This window comes from Pelodiscus sinensis, chromosome 24 (assembly GCF_052426305.1).
Source record: "Pelodiscus sinensis isolate ZL-2025 chromosome 24, ASM5242630v1, whole genome shotgun sequence".
Taxonomy (NCBI): domain Eukaryota; kingdom Metazoa; phylum Chordata; order Testudines; family Trionychidae; genus Pelodiscus; species Pelodiscus sinensis.
The window spans coordinates 2,775,271-2,800,396 of record NC_143075.1 but is presented as its reverse complement, the minus strand read 5'-3'; the positions used below and the strand labels follow the sequence as shown (position 1 = coordinate 2,800,396).

At 49.4% G+C, this 25,126-nt stretch overlaps 1 protein-coding gene across 5 annotated transcripts in view; it reads right to left on the bottom strand.

The window, feature by feature from the left end:
• The window catches only part of NPHP4 (nephrocystin 4), a 128,672-nt gene that overhangs the window by 66,073 nt on the left and 37,473 nt on the right, over nucleotides 1-25,126 (bottom strand). For all 5 annotated transcript variants that reach the window (XM_075906446.2, XM_075906449.2, XM_075906448.2 and 2 more), the window contains exons 8-10: nucleotides 18,376-18,512; nucleotides 13,512-13,693; nucleotides 12,076-12,202 (exon numbers count right to left, since the gene is read on the bottom strand). In XM_075906446.2, the coding sequence (XP_075762561.2) occupies nucleotides 12,076-12,202; nucleotides 13,512-13,693; nucleotides 18,376-18,512 (446 nt within the window). The remainder of the gene's footprint in view (nucleotides 1-12,075; nucleotides 12,203-13,511; nucleotides 13,694-18,375; nucleotides 18,513-25,126) is intronic.

The window sequence follows — 25,126 nt, the reverse complement described above, 5'->3', positions numbered from 1 at the left end:
GCAGAGACGGCTATTGTGTAGCTGAAAAATTCCTAAATCTCTGCAGGTGAGGCTGGGGGCTCCTAGGAACCAGGCCGGAAGCTATATGTACTGAGAGGCGAGATACCGTGTTCTCCCTTCTACCACACAGAATGAACAACAATAAATAAGAGGGACACAATAACAGTGCATGGCACTGCTCCAATAGTAGGGCAACATTCAGAAAATGAATACCAGCCACTCCCCCGGATCCTTCCCTTCAGTTATAGATTTCAATATAGCGGCCAGAACGTCCATTGTTTCAGCCCACTGTTGAGGGATACTGTTTTGAAGCACATTTTCTGTCTTTCCAGGCCCTTGTTTTTGTTCATAACTGAAAGAATTCCCTTCAAATCTCTGAACGTCCAAGTTCTGTACAAAGTACCAATATTAACTTTGTGTGTTAAGAGGAGCTGGAAAACTTGGAAGAGCTTGCTACCTGCTGCTCAGAGACAAACGCACCACAATTTTTTGGTTGTCTTGACTTCATACTTTGTCATACTAGGGACATCAGAATGAACAAGATCAACCGTCTGAGATCACGTATCAACTCAGAGGCCTGGCTGTTTACAGTCCTTGCTCTTCCTTCCCTGCTTTAGCCAATGGACCACACTTCCCTCTAGAATGTTTACAAGTACACGGTCAGTAAGTAATGTCAGTGCAACAAAGTTCTGCCATGTGTGCTAGTGATGCAACATGTTGTGTGACAAGAGCAGACTAGATGGCTACAGGGGAGTAACAGAAGGCAGGTATATTTGCTCCAGACTAAATAGGTCTCCTTTCCCTGGGTAAATCCAGAACAGTCCAGAATCAATTAAGGCAGACAGGCCAATTGAGATAGTTGAAATCAATCAGGAACTTTCTGGAATCAATTAAAACAGGTTGATCAGGATATCAGGAGCCAATTACAAACCAGCTAATACTGGTTGAAAAGACTCCCCTTCTGCTAGCTCACTGTGTGCAAACAGCTGGGGAGAGAAGGTGCTGCGGAAGGTCTTGGAGGAACAAGCACAAGCAGGTACCTGGAGGAATTCGTGGTGAGGAAGATGCTGGCAGAGCCATGGGGAGTGGCCCCAGGAATCACAGCTGTCCCGTGGTGGTGTCAGGCAGACACTATCACCATGTCCCTGGGCTAGAACCCAGAGTAGAGGGCGGGCCCAGCTTCCCCCATCCCCAAATCCCTATTCACCACAGGGAGAGGATCCTGACAGATGGACGCCCCACTCACTGGAGAAGGGCTAATTTGGTAAAGGGTCTCTCCTGGCCCCGAATCACTTGGAAGGGCAGTGGGGACTATGGGTTTGGTCTCCTCTCTTTTCCCCTTGCCGGCCAACAATGAGGGTGGCTAAACACACCACTAACACGTGCCCTTGAGAAAATGTCTACCCTGAGGGCCGGCGTGAGCCCTTGAGCTGAGCCGTCCAGCATGGGACCTGCCCCGGCAAAGGAGGTTTGTCACACTCGCCCGGCAACCCAGCTAGGGGATACCTGCACTTCGTACCTCGGTGACATCACCCACCAGCCTGGCCTCCCCAGTTTGTGGCGTAACCACAGGCAACACTTTCCATACCCAGGACTCACTAATGGCAGCCCCATCTCCCCTGCACGGCAACTCTCTGGCCAACTTCAACCCAGAGCCAGCCTAACCTTTGCGTAGCCGGGTTAGCGACGCGAGGGCTAGTGCCGAGGCGTTCCCCTCATTGCCGTACCCGCCGGGGCTGCCTCCTGACAAGGACTCGCCGTCCTGCAGACAGACGGCGATTTGTTCTCTGCTGTGAGGAGTGAGCCCATTGAACCCCATTCCAATTCCCGCACTGACGAGGCAGGACAACTAGCAAGCGTCTGACACAGGCCCTCCAAGATGGGAAATGTCTTCTGCAGGGCTCCACACAGGCAGCCACTTGCAAAGCCTCCCCCTAACACCAGGCCCTCTCGAAGGGGATGTATAAAAACGAGCTGACAGGTCTGCCAGTGTCTGAAATCCTGGTACTGAGGACTCTGGGATTGGTGTAGCAATTGGCTTGGGGATTAACCGTGCATCAGAAAGGGAGTGCGGAGGTCAATTGGGTTCACTCTGGAGCCATCGATGGCCCGGCTTGACGGTTCCCCTTGACGGCCCACCGGCACGTCAGACGGAGACGAATCCTCTGTCTCCAGCTCAGTGTGAAAGTCCCAGACAGACACTCTGTGGGCAGCGGCAGATACAGGGCGAGCTGACACTCCGGTCTGGGTGCCCGGTTCATAGACTAGGACAGCAGCATGGCCAGCATCCTGCTGCAGCACAAAGGAGAGCAGGAGGAAGGGCAGGGTAGGCAGGGAATCAGCCTCTTCGGTACCAAATTTGCTGCACTAGCAGCTGAAGGGAGGGGACCTTGCCAAGGACATGCCAAAGGGATCAAGAAAGCACCCGCCAAAAGAGGCCCAGCGTTTCACCTACTGGAGCCCATGGGCGCTTTACCCACTAGGCTAGCGCTACAGTCCCAGCCTTCTTGTTTGCTCTTGTGGTTTGACGAGCAGGCAGCAACGCCTGCTTCCCGTAGCTCTGCTCTCAATGCAACACCCATTGGAGGGGTGCAGCTTCCTCCTGTCCTTTTGGTGCTTTACCCAGGGCTGGCAGAGAACTCTTTGGGGAAGGGATTGTTCAGAGCCCAGGACGGAGTCAGCCTTCCCATGATGGCGGCAAGGCCAGAGAGCCATGGAAGAAGCTTGCAGAGACTCCATTTTTCGCCTGGGTTTATTCTGCCAGCAACAAAATCAATGAAGCGAGCAGAAAGTGGTGACGAATGACCCTTCCCAGACAGCAATAGAGAGGTAGCCGAGTTAGTATGATCTTGCTAAAACAAAAGGGAAAGCTATGTAGCACTTTACATGGTTTTTCCTTTTGTTTTAGCCTTCTCAGACAGTCACCGGAGAGCGGCAACTGTGGCTGAAGACCTGCTGTTTACCAGCATCCTCAACAGCCACACGCTTCAGGCACAATACTGAGCAGCCTCTGCAGGTGTGTTCCGACATCTCTGTTGGTCACCCAAGGCAACAGGGCATGGAATGGAGCATTTCACCTCCAGGTCGGCCCACATCAGCTGTCAGCCAACATGGGGTGGGCCAGGAGACAAAGCTTTCTCAGCAGCCAGAAGATCTTGTAACCGCAATATCTCCAGGCCCTCAGGACTAGATCTGAGACCAGCTTCCTAGAGCCACCCAGTCTGGCCAAAGTACTGCAAAGCTACATTAAAGAATCTCCCTTGGAGAGTTGGGAAGCAAATACAGAGATTCCCAGCTCTCGGCAAGCGTCAGTTTGGAACATACCGAGTTGCTGAGTTACTGAGAAGAACCTGGGCAATGTCTCTGGATGCACAGAGCGATGTGACTGCGGTCCAGGCCCTATTGTACAAGAGATCACAGCACGAAAAGCACTACTACAACTATTAGCAGGCTGAGCTGCAGGTATGGCCTGACTGAGCCATGGAGGTGTGGAGAAAGTGAATAAGGAAAAGTTATTTACTTGTTCCCAGAACATAAGAACAAGGGGTCACCAATTGAAATGAATAGAGAGCAGGTTTAAAACGAACAAAAGGAAGTTTTTCTTCACCCAACACACAGTCAACCTGTGGAACTCCTCGCCAGAGGAGGTTGTAAAGACCAGGACTTTTAACAGGGTTCAAAAAAGGCTGGGCATGGGTGACAGGAGAGGGATCATTTGATAATTCCCCATTCAATTCATTCCCTCTGGGGCAGCTGGCACTGGCGATTGTGGGCAGACAGGACACTGGGCTAGAGGGACCTTTGGTCCGACTCTGTATGGCCATTCTCATGTTCTTAAGAACATAAGAATGGCCGTACTGGGTCAGACCAAGGTCCTTCTAGCCCAGTATGTGATGAGACATTCTTATGTGATGTCCCCAAGAGGTGCTCCTTCAGGACAGCTTTAAAGCACCCTGGTAAGGCGACAACACGTGGGGAAAACACGTGGCTCCTGGAGCTTGTGCCACGCCTGTTCCCTGGCTATGCAGATGCCTTCTGCCTACTGAGCTCTTAGCCCGGCACCTTCTTCCAGAATTAAATCTGCTTTGAGTCTTCTTTTGTTTACGCTGCCCTGAGAGCTGGACGTAAGCGCAAAGAAACGTAGGCTTGTACAAAGAACTAAATAATACAAATCTGCATTCAGACGCTCAGCCCTCTGCCGGTCCTTGGGCTTTCACTTTTTAAATGAGTTGAATCCAATATCTAATTTTCCAATTGTGTGGTTTTCGTCAGTTTGTCTTCTGCCAATCGATAGACATCCCATCTGCCAGCAGGGCATGTGTCACTTGTATAAATCCCCGTTCCCCCGCCCCCGTGCGCTTCGGACAGCTCTAATGAGAGAAGACATTTCCTGCATCATCAATGACTCTCTCCACCACCTGAGCAGGACAATTAGGGACTCATAACAAATCAATTGCTATTGATTAAGCAGCGCGTTCTTACTACAGACTGATGGCTGTCAGAGTAAAGGATCCCTGTTGGGGACAGTCTGCACAAAATGGTGAGGCCGGTGCTAGAAAACTGGGAGAGAGATGGCCAGGCCATATACACTGACCAGGGAGAGGAGCAATTTATCTGTCCACCTGGATGAAACTCCCCTGATGTCGGCCTGAGGCAGTGCATGCAAAACAGAGCCTTTTAAAATCCCTGGGCTCCCTGCATTCGATCCTCTACATCCAAGTCATTAGGGCCTCCGTTTACTTAAATAAGGCAAAGAGGGTTCATCTCGACAGTGCTGGCTCACAGGGCTGAATGGTTTAATGCAAACCCATGTGCCCTCCCACTAGCAGCGAGTTAGAAATGCAAAGCACGGGATAATTGGGGCCATTTGAGCAATACCTGGCTAAGCACTAGATGCTGCTCTTACTGGAGGTTGCACTTGTAACAGGGGATCTTGAATTAATCAGAAAAAATACAAAAGCTACATCCTCCACCAAGGAAGGGGAAATGTTCTTGGGCTGGATTTAAACACTATACACCTACCGGAGGCTGGACCGACCCCTTTTGGATGGGTCTTTTCTACTTAAGCCTGACTCAGTTCGCGTTGTGCAGCTAGAACCGGCAGGCTCTGCTCCAGCATGACCCCGGATGTTCCTGGATCAGAGAGCCTGGCAGCTCAGTGGCAGGAGGGCTGTTCCAAAGTGGGCAGGATGGGGCAGGGGTTGAGCAGCCCACAGCCATGGGGCTGGAGCCAGCAGCAGCGGTGGCAGCCTGTGGCACTGAGATGGGTCCAGGATAGTGCAGGGCCAGAGACCCGGGCAGCCCACGGGAGCAGCGCCAGAGCCTGAGGACAGCCACAGGGCAGGAGTTTGAGCCCTCAGCAGCCTGCGGCAGCAGGACCAGGGCCAGGGTGGGCAGCAGCCCCAGAGTCTGTGGCAGCATGAGGCCAGGGCCACAGGCAACCCGTGGAAGTGTGGGGCCGGGGCCCGCGGGCTGCCACGGAGCCGGAGCCAAAGCCCAAGCCCACGACAGCCCCCAGGAGCCTGTGGCAGCAAGACTGGGAGCAGAGCCAGCCCCACCAGCCCATGGCAGCAGGACCAGGGCCAGAGATGGCAGCAGCCCACGGCAGTGGGGCTGGAGTAGGACCCCCAGCTTGGGGCCAGAGCCAGAGCTCGTAGCAGCCCGTGACAGTGTAGGCGGCTGCAGGACCCCACAGGCAGCCTCCAGCCAGGGCAGAGGCGACAGGGCCAGCCGAGGCTGGGAGCAGCGAGAGGGCTCCCGGAGCTGGCAGCGCTGAGGGGCTGTGGCAGGGAACCTTCTCTTGTCCGGCAGATTCCCTGATTTGGGACCAGTTAGGTCCCGAGGATGCCGGACCAGAGAGGTCCAACCTGTATATATGTACGTAGCTTGAATATGAACTGCTCCTGGGGCCTAAGTACAGGCTGAGCCGCTCTTGTCCGGCACTCTCTGGTCTGGCAACATCCGTGGTCTGACATGATGTTCGTTCACTGGATGTCCACTTAGCATGGGGGTGGCCACGTTTCCCATAGCCCCATAACATTTGTTGACAGCCCCCAGTCCTGGCTCTCAGGGTTCTGGGCTGTTATTTAGCTCCACTTTCCCCTCAATGTCTTCTAAGAGCCCAGCAAGCAGTGGCAGTGTTGGTAAAGCTACTCGACAATATGGGGATCTCCCATGGTCCGGCAAATTCTCTGATTCAGCACCGGTCAGGTCCTGAGGGTGCAGTCTCTGGTAGCTGGCCCCTCGGTTGCTCTGTAACATCTAGCAACCAAGTCTGCTTTACCAAGTTTATCTTTTGTTTTGTAATAAAAATCCCTTCTTTTAAAGTGATGATTTAAGGCAGAGCTTCCTGATTTTATTTGGCCACGGAACCCTTTTCAGCTTAAAATAATTTCAAGGAACCCCGAGGTTTCCCAGAGTAAAATTTGGCAAGCCAAAAAAAAAAAAAGCCCCACCAGAATTGGTTGAGCAAAAAAACCTGCAAAATACTGTCTCTTTAAGAGGGGGCGGGGCAATGCCGCGTTCTCGCGGAACCCTTACTTTCGCTTTATGGAACTCTGGGGTTCCACGGAGCATCAATTGGGAAACACTGATTTAAGGTGTCCTGGAAGGTCTATCTGTGGGTATGAGCAGGCCTCAGACTGAGGGGCCAGCTACCAGAGACTGCAGCTTGTTTTTCTCTTTTCTTTTGTGCAAGCTCTTTTGGGGCACCCCTGGGGTGATTTCAAGTGTTCAGCCCTGGTTTTAGGGGAAAAGCACTTGATGGTGGCAGGAGTTCCCCAAAATCTGTGTATTAGACTTCGGTGGGGGGGAGGTTTTTGTAACCAGTGCTGGTAGAGGCAAGGTTTGGAAGCTTTCTTTCAGGCCCTTCCCTTCTGTATTCGGAGTGCCGGAGGGGGAAACAGCCCTGACACTAGCTATCGGTCTGCTTGCCACAATTTTGTATTGCTCCAGAATTTGGACTGCAAAAACTGGATGAAAACATTCAAATGCGTGCACTTATCTTGCTAACTGTATGCTAGCACATGAGATATTAGTACAAAAGGTTCCTCCAAACTAGGAGAATCCTTGTGATTTTAAAATCCTCAGAGCAGTAAGATTTAAACTTGCAAACAGAGTTAAGGACTCAAAAAAGGACCAAGAAAGGATGAATTACTTTTCATCGTGCAAAATTTTGTGCTAAAACCTAAAGAAGAATTTGCTTTTTAAAAGCTGAAATTCTCCAGATGAGCTTGCCAGAGCACTCCCAGGCAGCTGCAGGGTAGCTTTCTCCATCTATAGTGGAAAAAATTAACATATAATTAGAAAGATTTCATAAGCTCGTTTGTGCCACATTACATGTGGGACTGTTGGAAAGCACTTTGTCATTTTGATGGGCGATATTTGCCTTTATATCCTACAGAGTGAAACAGCTCTTCAGAAGCAATATGGGAGCTGCAGAAGGAGCTATTGTTTAACTCTGAAAGACACTTTATAGTCAAGTGTAATTTTTGCTCAAGGTTTGATAATGTTCCAACATAACATTAAATATTTAGATCAACAGGAGCTGGGAGTCAGATTCTTAATTAGCTATGATTTTAGCACAAAGGGATCCATATGAAAAGCCAGATTTAACTCCTACTGAAGCCGCCGGTTGATTTCCAGAGGGGTTGGATCAAGCCCTCAGAAACACCCACCACTTTCTAGCAGAGGGGGTGAATCCTGCAAAGTTGAGTTCATGCGTGTGTGTTCAAATTCTGCAGTGCTCTTCGGGACAGCCCTGTTCCTGCAACTTTGCAAGATGCTCCTTTACAAGACTGACAGGAGTGGGGTTTGTTCACATGAGGGCTTGGGGGGTGGCTGGGTGCAGGGGAGGATATTTGATAGTCTCCTTTTTAAGGCGGTTCAGTGGCCCAGACATGGAGAACAAATTATTCGGGTGATCAATATAATGAATAGTGAATAGATTAACTAAGCCAAACAAACTGAAAACTGCTTGTCCAAACTACCTGGAGAACACTTAAGAATAGATTCAAGCACAGATGTTAAGAGCATGAATGATTCAAGGGTAGAACAAGCAATTCAATTCCCACCTAAGATAATTCACCTCTCTTAATTTGACCAGCTCTGCTTTCTAGTGTGTAAATCAAAGGGGATTCCGAACAGTAGAGAGCAGCCTTCAACTCCCTCAAGGGAGGTTCCAAAGAGGATGGAGAGAGGCTGTTCTCAGTGGTGGCAAATGACACCAGGAGCAATGGTCTCAAGTTGCCGTGTGGGAGGTCTAGGTTGGATATTAGGACACACTATGCCACTAGGAGGGTGGGGAAGCGCTGGGCTGGGTTTCCTAGGGAGGGGGTAGAATCTCCATCCCTACAGGTGTTCTAGTCCTGGCTTGACAAAGCCCTGGCTGGGATGATTTAGTTGGGGTTGGTCCTTCCTAGAGCAGGGGGCTGGACTCGATGACTCCTGAGGTCTCTTCCAGCCCTGGGATTCCATGATTCTATTGTGCTCAATGAGATTAACGGGCAAATAAGCCCCAAACGACATTAGCTAGCCTCACTCTGTGCTTACTTCAGCAGTAGCAAAGAAAGGCTCAGACTGGCCTGAGAGCCCATTGGTAGGGCAGGGGCAGTGACGGGTGGCCTCCAAAGGGTAATGTGTGAGTAGCTCCTCTCTGTGGGATGGGACAGTGCAGACATGCCTCCTCGATCCCCACACGTGGCTGAGCCACTGACCCTGCTCCTTTGCTCACTCTCTGGCTGGCTAGATTCGTTCCTGGTGCCGTGTCACATCAGAATACCTCCCAAGAGTAAGAACAACAGTGACAGTTTCTCTCTGCCTCCTCCGCGGAGTTAGTGTGTTTTTTTCGCCAGCCTCCACTGGAGCCACATGTCTGTATGACACCTCAGACCACTACTAAATCCTCTGAGATATAAAGTATTCACAGGCGATGTTCCCTCTACCTTTTCCCATCTGTGTGCAGAATACATTTTGTTATATGCGCTGAGGCATGTGTGGATGTGCACCACCAGTAGAAACACATGCTATTGGCTGCTGCCTGCTATGGACGCTCTGCTCATCAGTGGGGAGGCATTTGAATCTCCCCTAGGAGGCCACTCACAGCTCAGCTTACAGACAACACTGTTCACAGGATGCCTTGCCTGAGCATTTGTGTTCTATTGGCGTGGCCTATGGAGAAGGGGGAACTGCGCTTCCCTTTGCAATGGTGACATCTTGTGAGGGACGATGAGGCGAGAGAGTGGAAGTGGCTGTTAGTGACTCTGACCAATCGCAGGAGTGTTTAGTGTCCAACAGACTCCATTGCACACCCCGCGGCTCAGGCATGCCTGAGGCTGAGTGGTTCGCTGGGGAACGCTGAGAACTGCATTCGAGCCACTGCTGACGTGCAAAACAGGACAAGACAGTAGCATTCTCCAGGTGGTGAATAAAGTACCATCCCCCCCAAACCAGTCAGCTCCTCGACCACACTTGGTCCTAAGAGCACCTCAAATCAAATGGAATCGCAACCCACTTCCCTACTTAACTGAGAGCCTGTAAAGTTAACAGAAGAGAATGAACTGAAGAGCAGGGAACCAAAGCTCTCATCCTCTGGGCTTTTGTTTAGCAAGTGAAGGAGAAGCCACTGCCAGAGGGGGGCTGGGTCTGACGGAGAAGGACGGGCAATGCTAAGCAGGAAGGCTTTGCTGCTGTCACAAAGCAAAGTGACCTTTCGGCTAACAAAGACGTTTCAAGTCGCTTCACAGCTAGAGCCATTCTCCAAGTCAGAGCTGTGAACTGCAGAGCACTGTAGCTACCATGAGAAATACAATCCCAATTTCCAGTTTGCCAGACCAGAGACACACCGGGATTAACGTACGTAATTTAACAGCTAATTACAGATTCCTCTGCTTTTATTATTCACAATTTTGTGAGGGATTTTCCCTAAAAGATCCAAGTCCGCCGTATGCTCTTGGAGGGATCGCTTTATTGAGGGTGCTTTTCCTCAGGTCTGTGTTCAGTATCTGCGAGGTGGCAAACTGGAGATTTTGAATCGATAGTCATTTTAAAAGAGCAAATTACTGGTTTTCGTTCATCGGGATAAGGAGATAGCTCTTGGAAAAGCACTTGGCAACGTTCTGTTTTTCCTCCTTATTGCTTTTCCCCACAAGTCAGCACTCTTGAGGAGCCAAGACCCAGTGGTCATTTGTATTCGTGAAAAGGATGAAATGTGTTAGAAATAGCGATCAGTAGGGAGTGAGGGGTTATGGGAAGTAAAACCTCTAGTTCAGCTGATAAACCAAAGAAAGCAGTAAACACTGACCCATGCAGAACTTGCAGAGTGCTTGCAGACCCTCGGGGCCCAAACCAACAGCCCCCTATGAAATAACAAAAGTTTTAAGAACAAAGTGCCTGGCTCTGCACACACTGAGGTCAATGGGAGTTTCGGGCCCATGGGGTTTTGCATTTTTTTGGTCTACAATCTGAGCAATTTCTGGAAAAAGCCACATCTTCCTTTTGGAATGCCTGACTTCCATGCTGTACTAAAGAAAGGACCTTGTCTGGGTGTCAGCTGGAATCCAGCACTTTGTTCAGATAAAACCATTCCATCAGAGCATCCTTAACACAGGCGACCATGGCTTAGTTCAGAGAAGACTTACACGCCACTAAATTCAACCTATTGCTCTCTCAGGGCATGTCTACACTAGGAAACGATTTTGAAATAACTAAAATGGATTTAATAACTCCTGAAATAACAACATCGAAATCGTGTGTCCGCACTATGGGAAGCTTAAAAATGAGTCAGAGGAAGGCTTCATTAATGTGGACACACAACTTTGACTTGGAGCCCCAGGAAGCACTGGGGAGTGATTACTTCTAATGACTCTGGGGAGTCATTATTTTGAAATAGCGGCACTGGAGCGTCCACACGACCGCTATTTTGAAATAACTATTTCAAAATTAGTGTTATTCCCCCAAGGAAAGCTGGAGTACAGATTTCAAATTCTGTACTTTGAATTTTACGCGCTGCTTATTAATTCGACCTAAGCGGTGTTCTTTCAAAATAAAGCCCTATTGTAGACCAGGGCTAAATGTAACACACAAAACAGCTGTAAATCATCACAAATATTCTCGGAGATCTTAGCTTAGTGTTGATAAGTTTGCCCTGGGGGCTGGAAAACCGTAAATTTGTGACACAGCACTGAATCATAAGGCTCCAAAAGGTTTCTTTTAAAAACCTTGGTTTCCCATGGTTTAAATGATCCATGCACTTCCCGTGTAGAACAGGCTGCGCTGTAGTGCAGTAGTAAAGTCGTCTTTATTATAGATGTTGCACAACATGTATTTTTTATCTGAATCATTCTGTTCACTTGGCCAGAAGGTAATGCTTTCAGCCCAGTCTTCTCATTTCCAGGCCTTTTTTGCACTAAGAAACTTTCCATAAACTTGTTTCTGAGCTTAATTTTAAGTTGTTAATGAGAAGAATGGCTTCATTACAATAAGTGCAACCTTCAAGTTTGAGTGGCAAGTATCTGTCCCTTCGATTTTTTTCTCACCTAACCTGAGAATACAAGTTTCATGGGCTGAAGGAGCTACAATTATTACCCAGCTAGACGACATGCAGTATAATTCAGCATTTCAACAATTAGAAAGCCAGACATTAGTGAGAAACTACTCAATTTTTCTTTCAACGTCTTAACCTTTTCGTAAGGAGTTTTCCCATAGATGGCATGTGTCCAAAACACCTGCACTAATTATACAGCAGCTAAGAACAGCCCAGAAGGTGCCATTTGTCTATTGTCTTGGTAACAGAGGATTGTAAAAGTTGGTCAGATGATAGAGATACACAATAGCATTTTGGTCTATCGGGTATAGGTGCATGGTCATTAATAATTGAATTAATCACAATTGGATTAATCACAGCAAGGTTCAAAATGTCACTGAGAAACCAGAACAGCATAAAGAAGCTATTGTGGTCTTTTGGGGAAACACAATGTCAATGACGTGGGACATATGCAGTTTGTAAGCACTTTGGATCCTTCAGAATGAAGTGGAGAGTAGAAACAGTTATTCATGAAGTGCTGCGTTCCTCCCTACCTTCCTCTCGACTCCGCTTGGCGCCCAGAACACGTACTCCAGCTGGAAGACGATTGCGAATGCTGGGTGACGGACCATCTCAGTCAGACGAATGCGGCTTCTCAGAACCAAAGCTTGACCAACCACACTGCATTGGAAGGTAACAAAACTACAGATGAAGTGGGGGCTGTTTAGGACAGTCCTGCTGAAAATCAGTTTGCAGCCGATCCCAGCGGCACGGCATTTCTCGCGGGTAATGAGCAGTGTGTGGCACTGAGCACAGCTTTAGAAATGATTAGGTGGCGTTATTTGTATTGTGAAAGAATCTAGAAGCCCCGGGTATGGACCAGGACTCGGTTGTGCTAGGGGTAGTACAAACACACAACAAAATGATTGTCCCTCCCTCTAAGGTCTTACAATATAAGAACAAACCTAATACAGATCTTGGGAAAGTGCTTCTGTCATCACTCCGACAAGTTCAATTAATTCACTGACATTTTAGCTCCACAGCAAAAGCTTAGCACAGGACAAAGAACATGGTTGAACTATGTGAGACCAGCCCCTACGAGCCTCTGAGAAACAGTCTTCTCTCTGGATAGGGTTGCCAGATGGTTTCAACAAACATACCAGACACACTTGACATGACATCACCATCTACATTCCATCTTATTTGGAAAATACTGGACAGTTCTATGTTCTCATTTATATTTTCTCAATTTGTTTCCCAAACAGACAGTCTAGTATTTGAGCTTTCCAAGTTCAAAACCGGACACCTGGCAACCCTATCTCTGGGTGAAACACCTGGAGAACACCATCGGTCTTGTTCAGGTAAGGTCGAGTCATTCTGAGCGCTGGGACTGCTGACACACAGCGGCTGGATTGGGCACGAATCTGCAAACGCCTCAGCTCCCGCCGCAGATGGGAAGGAGCTCAGTGCCTGGCAGGATGGGGCCCAGAGCTGCTTAATGAGCTTGGTCCCTCAGCCCTGCCCATTTTCCAGTTCTGATTTCTCAGGATTTAAATCCAGGGAGGGAGGGTTGCCAGGTGTACGGAATAGACCAGGACAGTCCAGTATTTTCGCCGCCTGTCTGGTAAAAAGAATCCAAAAATACCGGACACCTAAAATGTCTGGTATTTTCTGATACCTCCCCCCCCCCCCCCGGTCAGGAGGCAAAAATACCAGACACCTGGCAACCCTACCCCACTCAGCTACCGAGCCCAATAACTTTGTCGTCTCCCCCTTTTTTTCTCAACAGTGTTTTTTTGGGGGGAGGGGAGGATGGTGTTCAGTATTTTTGGTTAAACCATCTGGCAACCCTAGGGAGGGCAGGCAGGAAGGCTTCACAGACCGCGGCCCTTCTGCCATGGCCGAGAGGAGAGGCATAGTGCACCACAGTGCAGTCAAAGGCCGAAGAAACCAGCCCCCATCAGCAGTTACTGGCCCTTTCACCTCATACCTTGGTTTGGCGCTGGGCCCTCGTTTCCTGTGGACGCTGGCTGAGCGCCCCCGGGCCACCTCGGCCTGCGGCACCACCACCACCACCTGTGGCGCCTGGACAAAGCAGAAGCCGTTGTGGACCCCGACGTGCAACCGGCGTTCCTGGATAACGACTCCGCTCCCATCCACCACCGAGCTGTCCTAGGAAACAGCATTTCAGCAAGGTTACACCACAGGCTGAAATAGCCAATCCTCCAGCAAACAAATTCCTCCCCCCCTCCCGCCCCCCGGCGACGGGCTGGGAGCTGCATTTCTCTCTGGCTGAGACAGGCGGGAGGGAGAGAGGACTCCTCCTCCTTCCCTCACCCAGCCAAAAAATAGCAGTGGAACAATACTGCAGAAACAGCTCCATGGTAGGGTTGTACCAGCCCTCAGCCTCCATGGCCCCAGCCCTGTAGGGAAAAGCCGAGAAGACCATCGCATCAACATTGAGACACCCATAAGGCTGGGCCACACACTTCAGAGGGAGTGCTAAGATCCTCCCCCTGATTCTGGGCAGCAGGGACGCCCTACAATGGCCGTGGAGAAGGGCACCTTTCCTTTTTAAAATGGTCACATGCAAGTACAGGTTGAACCTCTGTAGCCCGGCACCCGGTGCCACACCAGAGAACTTGCCGGACCATGAGAGGTTAATATTGTCTGGCATCTTCACCAACACTGCCATGGCTTGCTGGGCTTTTAGAAGACATGTAGGGGCAAGTGAGAGCTAGATAACAGCACAGAACATGGAGAGCCAGGGCTGGTGGCTGTCAACAAACTTTATGGGACCATGAGAAACTTGGCCACACCCACGATAAGTGGACATCCAGTTAACTGCAATCATGCCGGTCCACAGACGCTGCAGGGCCAGAGAGTGCCAGACTAGAGAGGTTCAGCCTATAGTGCTATTAGCACCCCGGGACTATAATTTTAAGCATGCGTTTAAGTACTTCAATGGATCGGGGGTGAAGCACTTAGCATCTAGTGAGTTAAAGCCCTCTGACAGAAGATGCCCCATATAATATGGAGCAGAGTCCTGCAAATCCATTTTTTCCTGTGAGTTATGTTTGCTCTTTGCCTGGTCTTCATGCCGCTAGCCAAAGAAGTGGCATTTGGAGAATCAGGAAGAAAAATTTAGGCAATTAATCATAAAGTCATAAAAATGGAACCTGCCCCAGAGTGATTGCTAGATGTTAGAGTGTTTTATCTTAACAGAAAATCCACAGCAAATATGACAAACAAACAAGCATTTTCCTCATGGTCATTATTGCTTATTAAATTATATAATATTTGAAAATGAACATTAAGCTTTAAAGTTCCTTTAACTTCCCATTAATCAAAACAAGATGGCCAACTGCAACTTATTAGTGTTTGAATATTCAAAAAATAACCACAGAGGACAGCTGTCTGACGGTGACAAAAAAAGGAAATGAAGAAGTAAAATGCTAAAACATAATAAAATGACTTTCATGATGGAAAACTAGCACAATACCCCTAAAGCAATCTTGTGCTAGTGCCATTTGTACAAATGTATCTATTCTATATAAAAACAAAGCAATCGCATTAACGTACTTTCTTCTTGTTTGAGCTTTAAAACTAAAATGATCACCTGCTTATTGACTTTCTTGTTTTAGAAAGTTTCCAAAATCATTTTATGGTAGAAAACACAAGTGTTGTAGCTGTTGCAAAATACCCAACCAAAAACCCCCCAGGCCTCTGGCAAATTTGCAACCTTTCCCATTCCTCCACAGATAGGACAGGGTACATGATAAATCACTGTCATGCGAGATGGGCACAAATAGAGGACAATGCAGTTCACCATGCAAGCATCCAATATTTTAGCTTCCCTGATTTTAGGGATTTTTTTATTTTAACTCATGGAGGGATAATAATACAGAGAACGTCTTTCTGGAAATGTGGCTTTGGATTGGCTGTGCTAACAGGAAGGAAGATTGGCAGGTTCCTAGGGGTAGGAATGTTGAAATCAGAACCATAGAAGCAAGGGTTTGGAGCCCAGGAATTAGATTTCATTGAGGCCACGTCTTCACTAAATGGAAGATCGACGCTGCCACAATCCATCTTCCAGAGTTCGATTTAGCAGGTCTAGTTAAGACTCACTAAATTGAACTCAGAGGGTTCCCCTATCGGTGGCCAGTGCTCCTGCTTGTGTGAGGAATCGTCTGCTCCCGCTGTGGGGATGGTGGGAAAACATGAAACAAGGTACGTTGACTCCAGCTATGTAATTAATACAGTTGGAGTTGTGTATCTTGATTTCACCTTCCTCTTTAGTGTAGACCTGGCTTAACTCTATCCTGGGAAATACTGGGCCGCCTCAACTCTAACTGCCTGCAATGGGCTCCAGGATTAGGCCTGTGAAGAACAGGAGGTGTTATGTTATTCCAAAAACTTGTCACAAGATTAGCAAGCGTGGGCAGTGCAGAACCCACCTCTGCAAGCCAGCTGCTCTAGAAAAGAAAGGTTTGGTTTCAAGGTACAAGGTGATAAAAAGCAAACGGTGCTATCATCAGAGCTGTAGGAAGAGGGGATCCCACTATGGAAGGGAGCCACCATGAATATTTATGCTCAGGCAAAGGATCTCTGTGCACAAGTTGGCCGGGCTCAGATAATCCCAGGCTCTGCTCCGAGAGCTAGCAAACAATCCAGAGCTCGAATCTGCCTGGTCTCTAAAGCTACTTCTACACTGCAGTGCTATTTCAGGATAGCGGAGTATTCCAAAATAGCGATCCCGTGTCTTCACAGCAAGCCCGTTATTTTGATATATAACGGGCTCGCTATTTTGATATCCCTGTAGAACTCATTCCACGAGGAGTAAGGGACATTTTGGAATAGCGAGTTATTTCGAAATTTGGCGCTGTGTAGACAGAGCCAAATTATGAAATAAGCTATTTCAAAATAAGATCGATATAAGGTACGCCATTTGCATAGCTCAAATTGCGTATCTTATTTTGTAGGGTAGGTCTACATTACACATTTAATTTGGAATAAGCAATTTCAGAAGAATAACTCCCAAAATATCTATTTTGAAATAGCAGGTCCACACTACAGGAAGGCCTCGAAATTAGTCCGAGACTGGCTCCCCTAATGTGGACGTGCTACCTCGATTCAGAGCCCCAGGAAGCCCTGGGGAGTAATTCCTCTGAATGACCCTGGGGAGGAGCTATTTCCAAATAGCAGCAGTGGAGCGTCCACACGGCCGCTATTCTGAAACAGCGATTTCGAAATAAGCGTCATTCCTCGTGAAATGAGGGTTTGTTATTCCAGAATACGAAGGCTGTTGTTTTGAATTTCAAATTGACAGCCTTGCCCCCCTGGCTATTTGGAAATAACGCTGTCGTGTAGACGTGCCCTGAACAGCTGCAGCCTGTGGGCAGAGGGCATCAGAGCCTTCTCCCAGACATCTGCCGTCTCCCTGGGCTCCTAGGATACAGGGGCAGGTCCTATCACCGTTCCTCAGGAGTGCGGGGACTTCTCCCTGTCCCCTCCTTTTTAGCTACCTGGGTTTAAATGCTAGAGCAGAGTCTCCAGGGGGTCCCATCACAACTGGGGTGTGATTCTATCAGCTGTGGGCCATGCCAATACCACCCTCAGTGGACTGCTGACATTGATCTCTTGACAACTACATGTGCATATCTGCTGCCTGTGTTACCTCCAAATCCTCCAGGGGCTGGGAATTTGCTCAAACCGCACGCTGATTCCACTGTTCTTCAGTTGAATCTTCAGTACAAGTCCCCTTCAGTACAAAGGCTTCTTCAGTACAAGTCCCATCCGCTGCCCGGCTGCAGGGCCTGAGACCAGGTGTCCTAAGACTAGTCGGTGCAGGCAGAGAACATGGCAACTTTTGCTCCTTCTCCCCATGACAAATGGGAGGAGCATGCCAGAAAAGGACAGGCCAGCACCAGCACCCACTAACTACTGTTTATCGCCAATGCATCTGATGGAGAATTTCCATCTTGTAGCTGAAGATTCCTGGACCACATTCTGTGTCCAAAGCAAGGGGCAGATGATAGCAGGGATGGGAGCACGAGAGAACCCAGATGCTCTAGGAAATGGTGGAGAGCAGGCAGTTGTACTTGCCCTCAGTCCTTACTGAGCCAGGACCTCGCCATTGAGCTAAGGCAGGGGTGAGCAACCTGCAACCATCGGGGGAATCTGACTGCAGGCCGCAAGACATTTTGTTAATGTTCAGCATCTGCAAGCTCCACCCCCTGCAGCTCCCAGAGGCCACGGTTCTCTGTTCCACCCTGGAGCCCTTTCGCTGGCTGGTATCTCCCCACAGCTCCCACTGGCGGAGAATAGAGACTCACAGCCAATAGGAGCTGCATGGGGTGGAGCCTGCAGTTGGCCAACATCAGCAAACTATCTCATGATCTGCAATCAGATTACCCTGATGGGCCACCTGCAGCCTGTGGATTGTAGATTGCTCACCACTAGGCTAAGACCTAGGTCTTGCTGTCTGTGGTCATTAAATCTCCTAAGGTGCTTCTCCTAAGGAGAGGGAAATTACTCCCTGAGTCCTGGCTAGGTTCTCCCTTGATTCATCATATAGCACCTCCCTCCACAGCACGTCAGTTAGATAAGGTACCCTGCACCCCACCACTCTGAACGGTTGTGTGATGGCACTGCGCACTGTGAAACAGATCCCATGTTTCACCCCGGAGCATCAACGGCAGACAAAGTGACTCATAGATACAGTTGACCCAGTTGCTAGCAAAGCTATGAATATGCTTTGAGATGAAAGTCTTCTTCTAATGTCAGTTTACTGCCACGATAAAAATACCAAGCTAATAAAGGGGTCCCGGGCGTGGCCATGGGATTTACGGTACCTTCAGTAAACGATCACAATTGAGTGAATCCAGCAGCTCTTCCTCAAACTTTTCTAATGAAGGGTACAAATGGATGGACAGCTTATCCACGTGCCATGTGACCGACTTCATGAGGTGGGGTTTTCGAAAGAAATCATCTGCAAAGACATCCAGCCATATGTTACTCTGCTGTCACCCACCGAATGCAGCAACATCCGGAACACAGCCTCGCTGCCCCATCCCATTCCCAGACCACAACGGAGAATGCAGCTGAGCTTGGTGGTCCTCGCACAGAGCTCTCAATAGTGAGCTCTTCTCTTTCCGCAGCTCAAATTAATAAGCAAATGCTAACTTTGGGAGAAGTCGAATTTCTCCTTCCAAATGCCTCCAGAAACAAATTCTACAAACTAGTCATTAAAAGAAAGTAGATTATCAAAGCAAAGGAACATCTGTTAGCCCTTCAGCTTGGTTTCCTTTCATGTCTTATACGCTTCTCCAGCCAGAAAGAAAACCAGGTGCACCCCTCCCTTCACCTCGTACACCTGCGGTGAACCATCGCAAGGCTATCGCGCTAGGAAAGGCCAACAAGTCAGCCTGGTTATTTAGCAGGTCCCAAGGTCGGGAGCCCCAAGTCCACAACACACGTAGTTATCCCAGCGTGCCGACTTGGGAGAGAGCTGGGCAACTGTACAACAACTGGAGGAGGTGCAGGCCAGCTTGTCTGATGGCTACAGCTGACTCAAGGGCCCTCCGAAGCTGCAATGGGCCGCATGCACTTCCAGTTGCATAGTCAAGGAAAGGACAATGTGACACCCAAACACGGCTGAGGGGACTGATGGGGCCCTAGGCAGTGCTATTAAACTGGGGCTCCTCTGCCGGACGGCAACCGGGGGAGGAGATGACAATTTGTACAGCTGAGATTTTATACTCTTCAGTGCCACACTCATGACATATTTCACACTCAGGTCCTGGCGCCTCCCACAGCAAGTCCAGACGCTGACAGTGCGTACCTGGGGCTGACAAGTGCCTGTGAAATGGCTCCGTTACCATAGGAACGGCCCTTGCACCGGTCCAATGTTCTGCTCATCGCTCGGGCCGGCTTCTTCCCTTTAAAGTTACATCCTTTCCGGAGGAGGCAGAGCCACAGGACCGGGGTAGGAAGAGGTGGGTGGACTTTGAGACCCAGGGTGCCCCAAATTTTGCGGGGCCCTACCATTTTATGCATATGGGTAAGGATGGCCCAGCCAAAACTATGGGGCAAGGGTGGAACAATAAGCCCTTCTTGTTCTCTGGACTCGGCTCTTCCTGGGTTATTTCCCTCCCCATCCACCTACAGCACCACATTTCGTATGAGTGGGGCCCATTCAGATCTCATGCACGAGGTCACTGCTTCCTAACGTGAAATCCATGATCTGATCCGGATCAGCCCACCAGCATGAGCAAGGTAAGGAGGTGAACTGGACACAGCCCTCCAAGGCCCAGCGCTCTCCTGATGTATATTGTTCTAGCAAGTCACTATGGGTATGTGTACACTAGCTCGTTAATTCGAGCTAGGTAGGCAAATCAGGCAACCGGAGTTGCAAATGAAGCCCGGGATTTAAATATCCCGGGCTTTATTTGCATGTTCCCATCTGGCTGCCATTTTTAAATCCCCCTTAGTACGAACTAACTGCCCGCGGTTACACGCAGCAGTTTAAAGTTAATCTGAACTAAGTCCTTAGTTCAGATTAACTGTTACTCCTCGTGGAATGAGATGTAACAGTTAATCCAAACTAAGGACTTAGTTCGGCTTAACTTTAAACTGCCGCGTGTAGCCGTGGGCAGTTCATTCGAACGAAGGGGTTTTTAAAAATGGCGGCCGGATGGGAATGTGCAAATAAAGCCCAGGATATTTAAATCCTGGGCTTCATTTGCAACTCCGGTTGCCTGATTTGCCTACCTAGCTCTAATTAACGAGCTAGTGCAGACATACCTAATGGCACTGGAGAGATGTCTTCAGCCCAAGATAACTGTTCAACTACATTAGTAGAGAGGCTGGACTCACGAGGCTAAGGCCCGCTCGATGAATCCAGACCGGCACTGCTCGCCGCTCCACGTTTAATAAAAAGTCTCCTCCGAGCGTTCTGAGGCAGGAGCACTGAAGCGGTGGACGTGTAAGACACCCTGTGAGAATTACAGCGACCGATCCCCTCAACTTCACCAGTGGCAGCAGCGGAAGGGATCGCACCGGAGTCCTTTGGACAGGAAGCGCGCACGTGCTTCAATAACCCAGACCAGCGGCTACTCTGCTGTACAGAATGACATTCCATGTAGCAGGCCTGCCGGACGGGAAATGCCAGAAAGGATGAACCCAGCTCCACTGCTCTGCACCGCTCCAAGGGACAGCCGCAGAGGCACCGAGTTTGGCAAGGCAAGGCTTGGAAAGAAAATTGAAATGGAGTGACCCCATACTGGTGGTGGGTAACCTGCGGCCCATTGGGACTCTACCTGTGGCCTGCAGGCCCCCTGGCTGCCCCCTCCACCACATGCACCGGAGCTCTGCGCTTCCTGCTCTTTCCCCTCCCTCTCAGCACTTTCGAAGGAGGCACAAATTGCCAGACTGGCACTCCATCCCCGCTCCTCCCCCTCCCTCCCAGAGCTGGAACACCGCCAATCAGCTGGCCGCAGCATTCTGGCTCTGGGAGGGAACGAGGGAGGCGGAGCAGCAGGGCGGAGCACAAATCAAGTGACTGGCGGTGCTCGGAAAATGCTGGGAAGGAGAGGGAAGGGGAAGGGGAAGGAAGTGCAGGGCTCCGGTGCCCCAGTGTGCAAGAGGCACGTGGGGGAGGAGGGGCAGTCGGGAGGCCACAGGGTCGCAGGTGGAACCCCACTGGGCCACCCACCTCTCATCCCCGCCCCATACTCTCCTGTTTCGGCTGCACTCTGAGGATGGGCAGAGCCAGGCGAGGCTCGCTGACGGTGAAAGGCACCGGTTGGACTGAGGGCCACAGAAAGGGCATAAAAAGATGAAGCTATAGAGAAGAAATGCTTAAAAATGGCACCAACAGACCCTAGCACAGACAATTACAACCATGCCCTTTCCGAGTCCTGGGGGATGGATGCAGCCCCTGGCTCTGGCTCATGAAACTCAGGGTCCCCCATCCCAGCATTGGGGAGTCCACACAGGTGCTTCACAGCCGCCCTCCTGCCAACCCATCGTGGGGCTGGAGCATGCAAAATCTAGCCAAAGGTTCAGAGAAGGGCAACAAAAATGATGAGGGGTTTGGAATGGGTCCCATATGAAGAGTGATTAAAAAGACTTGGACTTTTCAGCTAAAAAAAAAGGAGACGAAGGGGGGATATGATAGAGGTTTATAAAATTATGACTGGCGTGGAAAAAGTGAATATGGAAAAGTTGTTTACTTGTTCCCATAATATAAGAATTAGGCGTCACCAAATGAAATTGATAGGCAGCAGGTTTAAAACAATCCAAAGGAAGTTTTTCTTCACTCAGCACACAGTCAACCTGTGGAACTCCTTGCCAGAAGATGTTGTGAAAACTAGGAGGTTAGGTCCATCAATGGCTATTAGCCAAGATAAGCAAGAATGGTGTCCCTAGCCTCTGTTTGTCTGGAGGTGGGAGACAGGGGAGGAATCATGTGAGGATTACCTGTTGTGATCCCTCCCTCTGGGGCATCTGGTGCTGGCCACTGTCAGCAGACAGGACACTGGGCTACATGGACCTTTGGTCTGACCCAGTATGGCTGCTCTTATGTTCTTATATTACTAGGCTCTGGTGTGTGAGGGAAATGTGGGACGTGTCTTTCTCCTCAGTAGGGGACGATGTCAGTGAGGGTTTTTGGGGGGTTCTTTGTTTGTTTTTGCTTCTCACTTCTATGGGGCCCTGACTGATTTTCCTGTGGGTCAGTGGCTCCCAACCCAAAAAAGGCTCCTCTCCCCTGCTCGAAGCAAACATACCCGGGTTTCATGCACGTTGAGATATTCAGAGATCACTGATCGATTAAACATGCTAACGGATAAACAGGGAGCCATTTATGCTGGCATGGTTCCACGGATCTCAGCTCTACAGAGTCCCTCGCGGGGAACCATTTCCCCACTATCGCCGATTCTGTTTTCAGCCTCATAGAAACATCCCTTTGTTGCCCCAAGAGAGCTGGACTGCACAGTCCTTGCTCCTTCCAACCTCCAGTGCCCACAAGTTCTAGGGGAGAATCTGTACAGTTTAGCCCAAGGTGAGTGTTACCCATGTGTTGCCCATCCAAGAAGTATTCTGAACCCCATCCGTTTTATTTTCATCAGAGCTGAGCTATTTCCTCCTGTCCTAAAAATACAAGGCTAAGCAAGCTACCTTGCTGATTGCGGCTGAGGCTGTCGATCTTCCACCTGGCAGGAATTGGGGTGGGCTGCAAGTTTGGGGAAAACTAAAGAGGAAGGAACCTCATCCTTAGGAGCGTTTTTCCACAGAAAAGCCCCTGAATAAGATTTCATCCTCCTCCGCACGACTCGCGGCTGAGCATTAACAAACCTACCTGAGGAACTTAAAAGCAAACCCTGGAATCTATAAAGTGCCTGACAATAGCACTCAATAACACAGCGTGTCAGGGATAGAGCAGTGGTTAGGCAGAGCTGCGGGAGCGGTAAGGAACGAGGGAGTTCATAGCAAATCAGTGCTAGTGAAGTTAGAATCAGCCTTAATTCAATTTGAGAAACCAAATACACCTTACCGGATTCATCTACGCTGTTATCTGAAGATTCAGTCTATCAAATTACAGGGTGCGCTTTGTCTAAACTGCCCATTTTGAACCAATTTCAGCCACCCTGTTCTTTTCTGTCCAGCTTCCAGGCGGGATTTATTGCTCTGTTCTTTTGCTTAAGGCAGGGAGGGGAGAGTGGCAGAAAGAACTTAACTTTTCAGGACAAAGCTTTTCTTGACGACCACACAGCAAGGAATCGCTGGCCTGCTTTCGTAATGCCGTTCGGGTTTTTAGAAGGGATTAAGTAACTGGAAGTGAAGAACTGACAGGGAATAGGCAGGACAAACAGCTTCATGCTTGTGTATTGGGGGGCTATTTGGCAATAACACTGCTGCAGGTTGCAGCTCTCTAAACCCAGACTCTCTGGTCTGGCAACAGCCGTGGTCCAGCAGGATCAGAGCGCCCTGGCACACTGAGGGACGCGGGGGCGAACCCGGCATGCTTCTGCAGGGGGATGGAGCCAGGAAGCCTGGTGGGGTGGCAGAGCGGGGAGCAGTGGCAGCAGGGGGCCAGAAAATCCCTCATCTGGGACCAGCCAGATCCTAAGGATATAGGACCAGGGAGGTCCAACCTGTGCCTTTATTCTGAAGCCAGATGTTTATAAATATCCCTGACGCTGTGTGCCTGTCACGCCCAAACCACAGTTCCCCGTGTCTGCCACCAGAGGGGGCCGACGTGCTGCAGTGGGAGGCGGAGCTCCACGGGGGTTATGAATCCAGGGAACAGTCTGAAGAGGCGGGAAAACGTGTGGCTCCTGCTAGTAAGAGCCAGGAGCAAGGGGAGAGAGTGGGAAAGCATAGCCTGTAGAGCCAGGCGGGCCGGAGAGTGGCCCTACCCCCGCTTTTCAGATTACTGGCTCTTTATTAGCCATGGCTAATGCACTCGCCAGGCAACCTGGCATCTCCTGCCCTGTGTTATTGTAACTACCTCGTTGTCCAGCCCCACGTGTGGCTCTTGCAGGGGCTCCTTTGCTCTGGAGAGCTCACAGCGTCTGAGGACAGAGCATCTTATCAAAGAGAGGCCTCTAGGGGCGTTGTTATTAGAAGGGCCTTCTAAGCAAAGACACCCCTGAAGACCTGATGATCTTGTCCTTATCCCGTAGTTTTTCCGAATCACATGGGCTTAGCCACCAAGCCACTGCTGAATGCAGAGCACTGAAAACGCATGGATAGGGATTAGTTAGGCTTCCGTGGATCCGAATCATATCCCACTTCCCTGGCCAAATATCCTTCTTTATGGCATTGCTTTGGGCAAGAGGAGAACTTGGATACAAGTTGTAGACCTGTCCTAAGACTCCTCTAACTGAAGGACTAATTGAAGTGTCCATCACTCATCTACCGCAGTGCCCCAGAAGAGAAGCAATCAGCGAAACAGGGCACTAGATTGAAAAGATTCTGTGTCTCCTTTAAGGATAAAAGATGCAGCTGCTGGCATTACATTTATAGCTCGAAGGTATTTTACCTCAAGGAAACCGGATAACTGAAGAGAGGCAACAGGAGTCAGAAACTATAGAGGCACAGTTTAAATTAGACATTAGGAAACTTTTTTTTTTTTTTTAACCATAAGAGGAAGTAGCCAGTAGAGTAGTTTTCACAAGCACAATTTGTAGATGATGACACCCAAAGCAACATTTATGATCATGCTGCCTTCACAACATAGGCCAAAGAACCTCACCCACTAATTTCTGCATCAAACCTATCATTTCTGATAGAGCTAAGGCAGATCTTTTAAGAAGACAAGTCTTGGCTTAAAGACAGCCAGTGATGGAAAATTCCACAGCAATCCAAGCTGCTCCAATGGTTAATTGCACCAACTGGGCAGATCAGACACTTGGAAGAAATTATCCTTTGAAATCCCAGGTGTGGACAGCGACCCCATGGTCCTGTTAGCCAGGCCAGTGTAAACGCCCAATGGGGCATGCAACCAGGAAACGAGGGTGCTATCTGGAAAGCATTTTAAAATAAGCGAAGTCGCCGTTTCCACTGATGCGGTTTTGCTGGTCGCTGGACGTTCCCCAG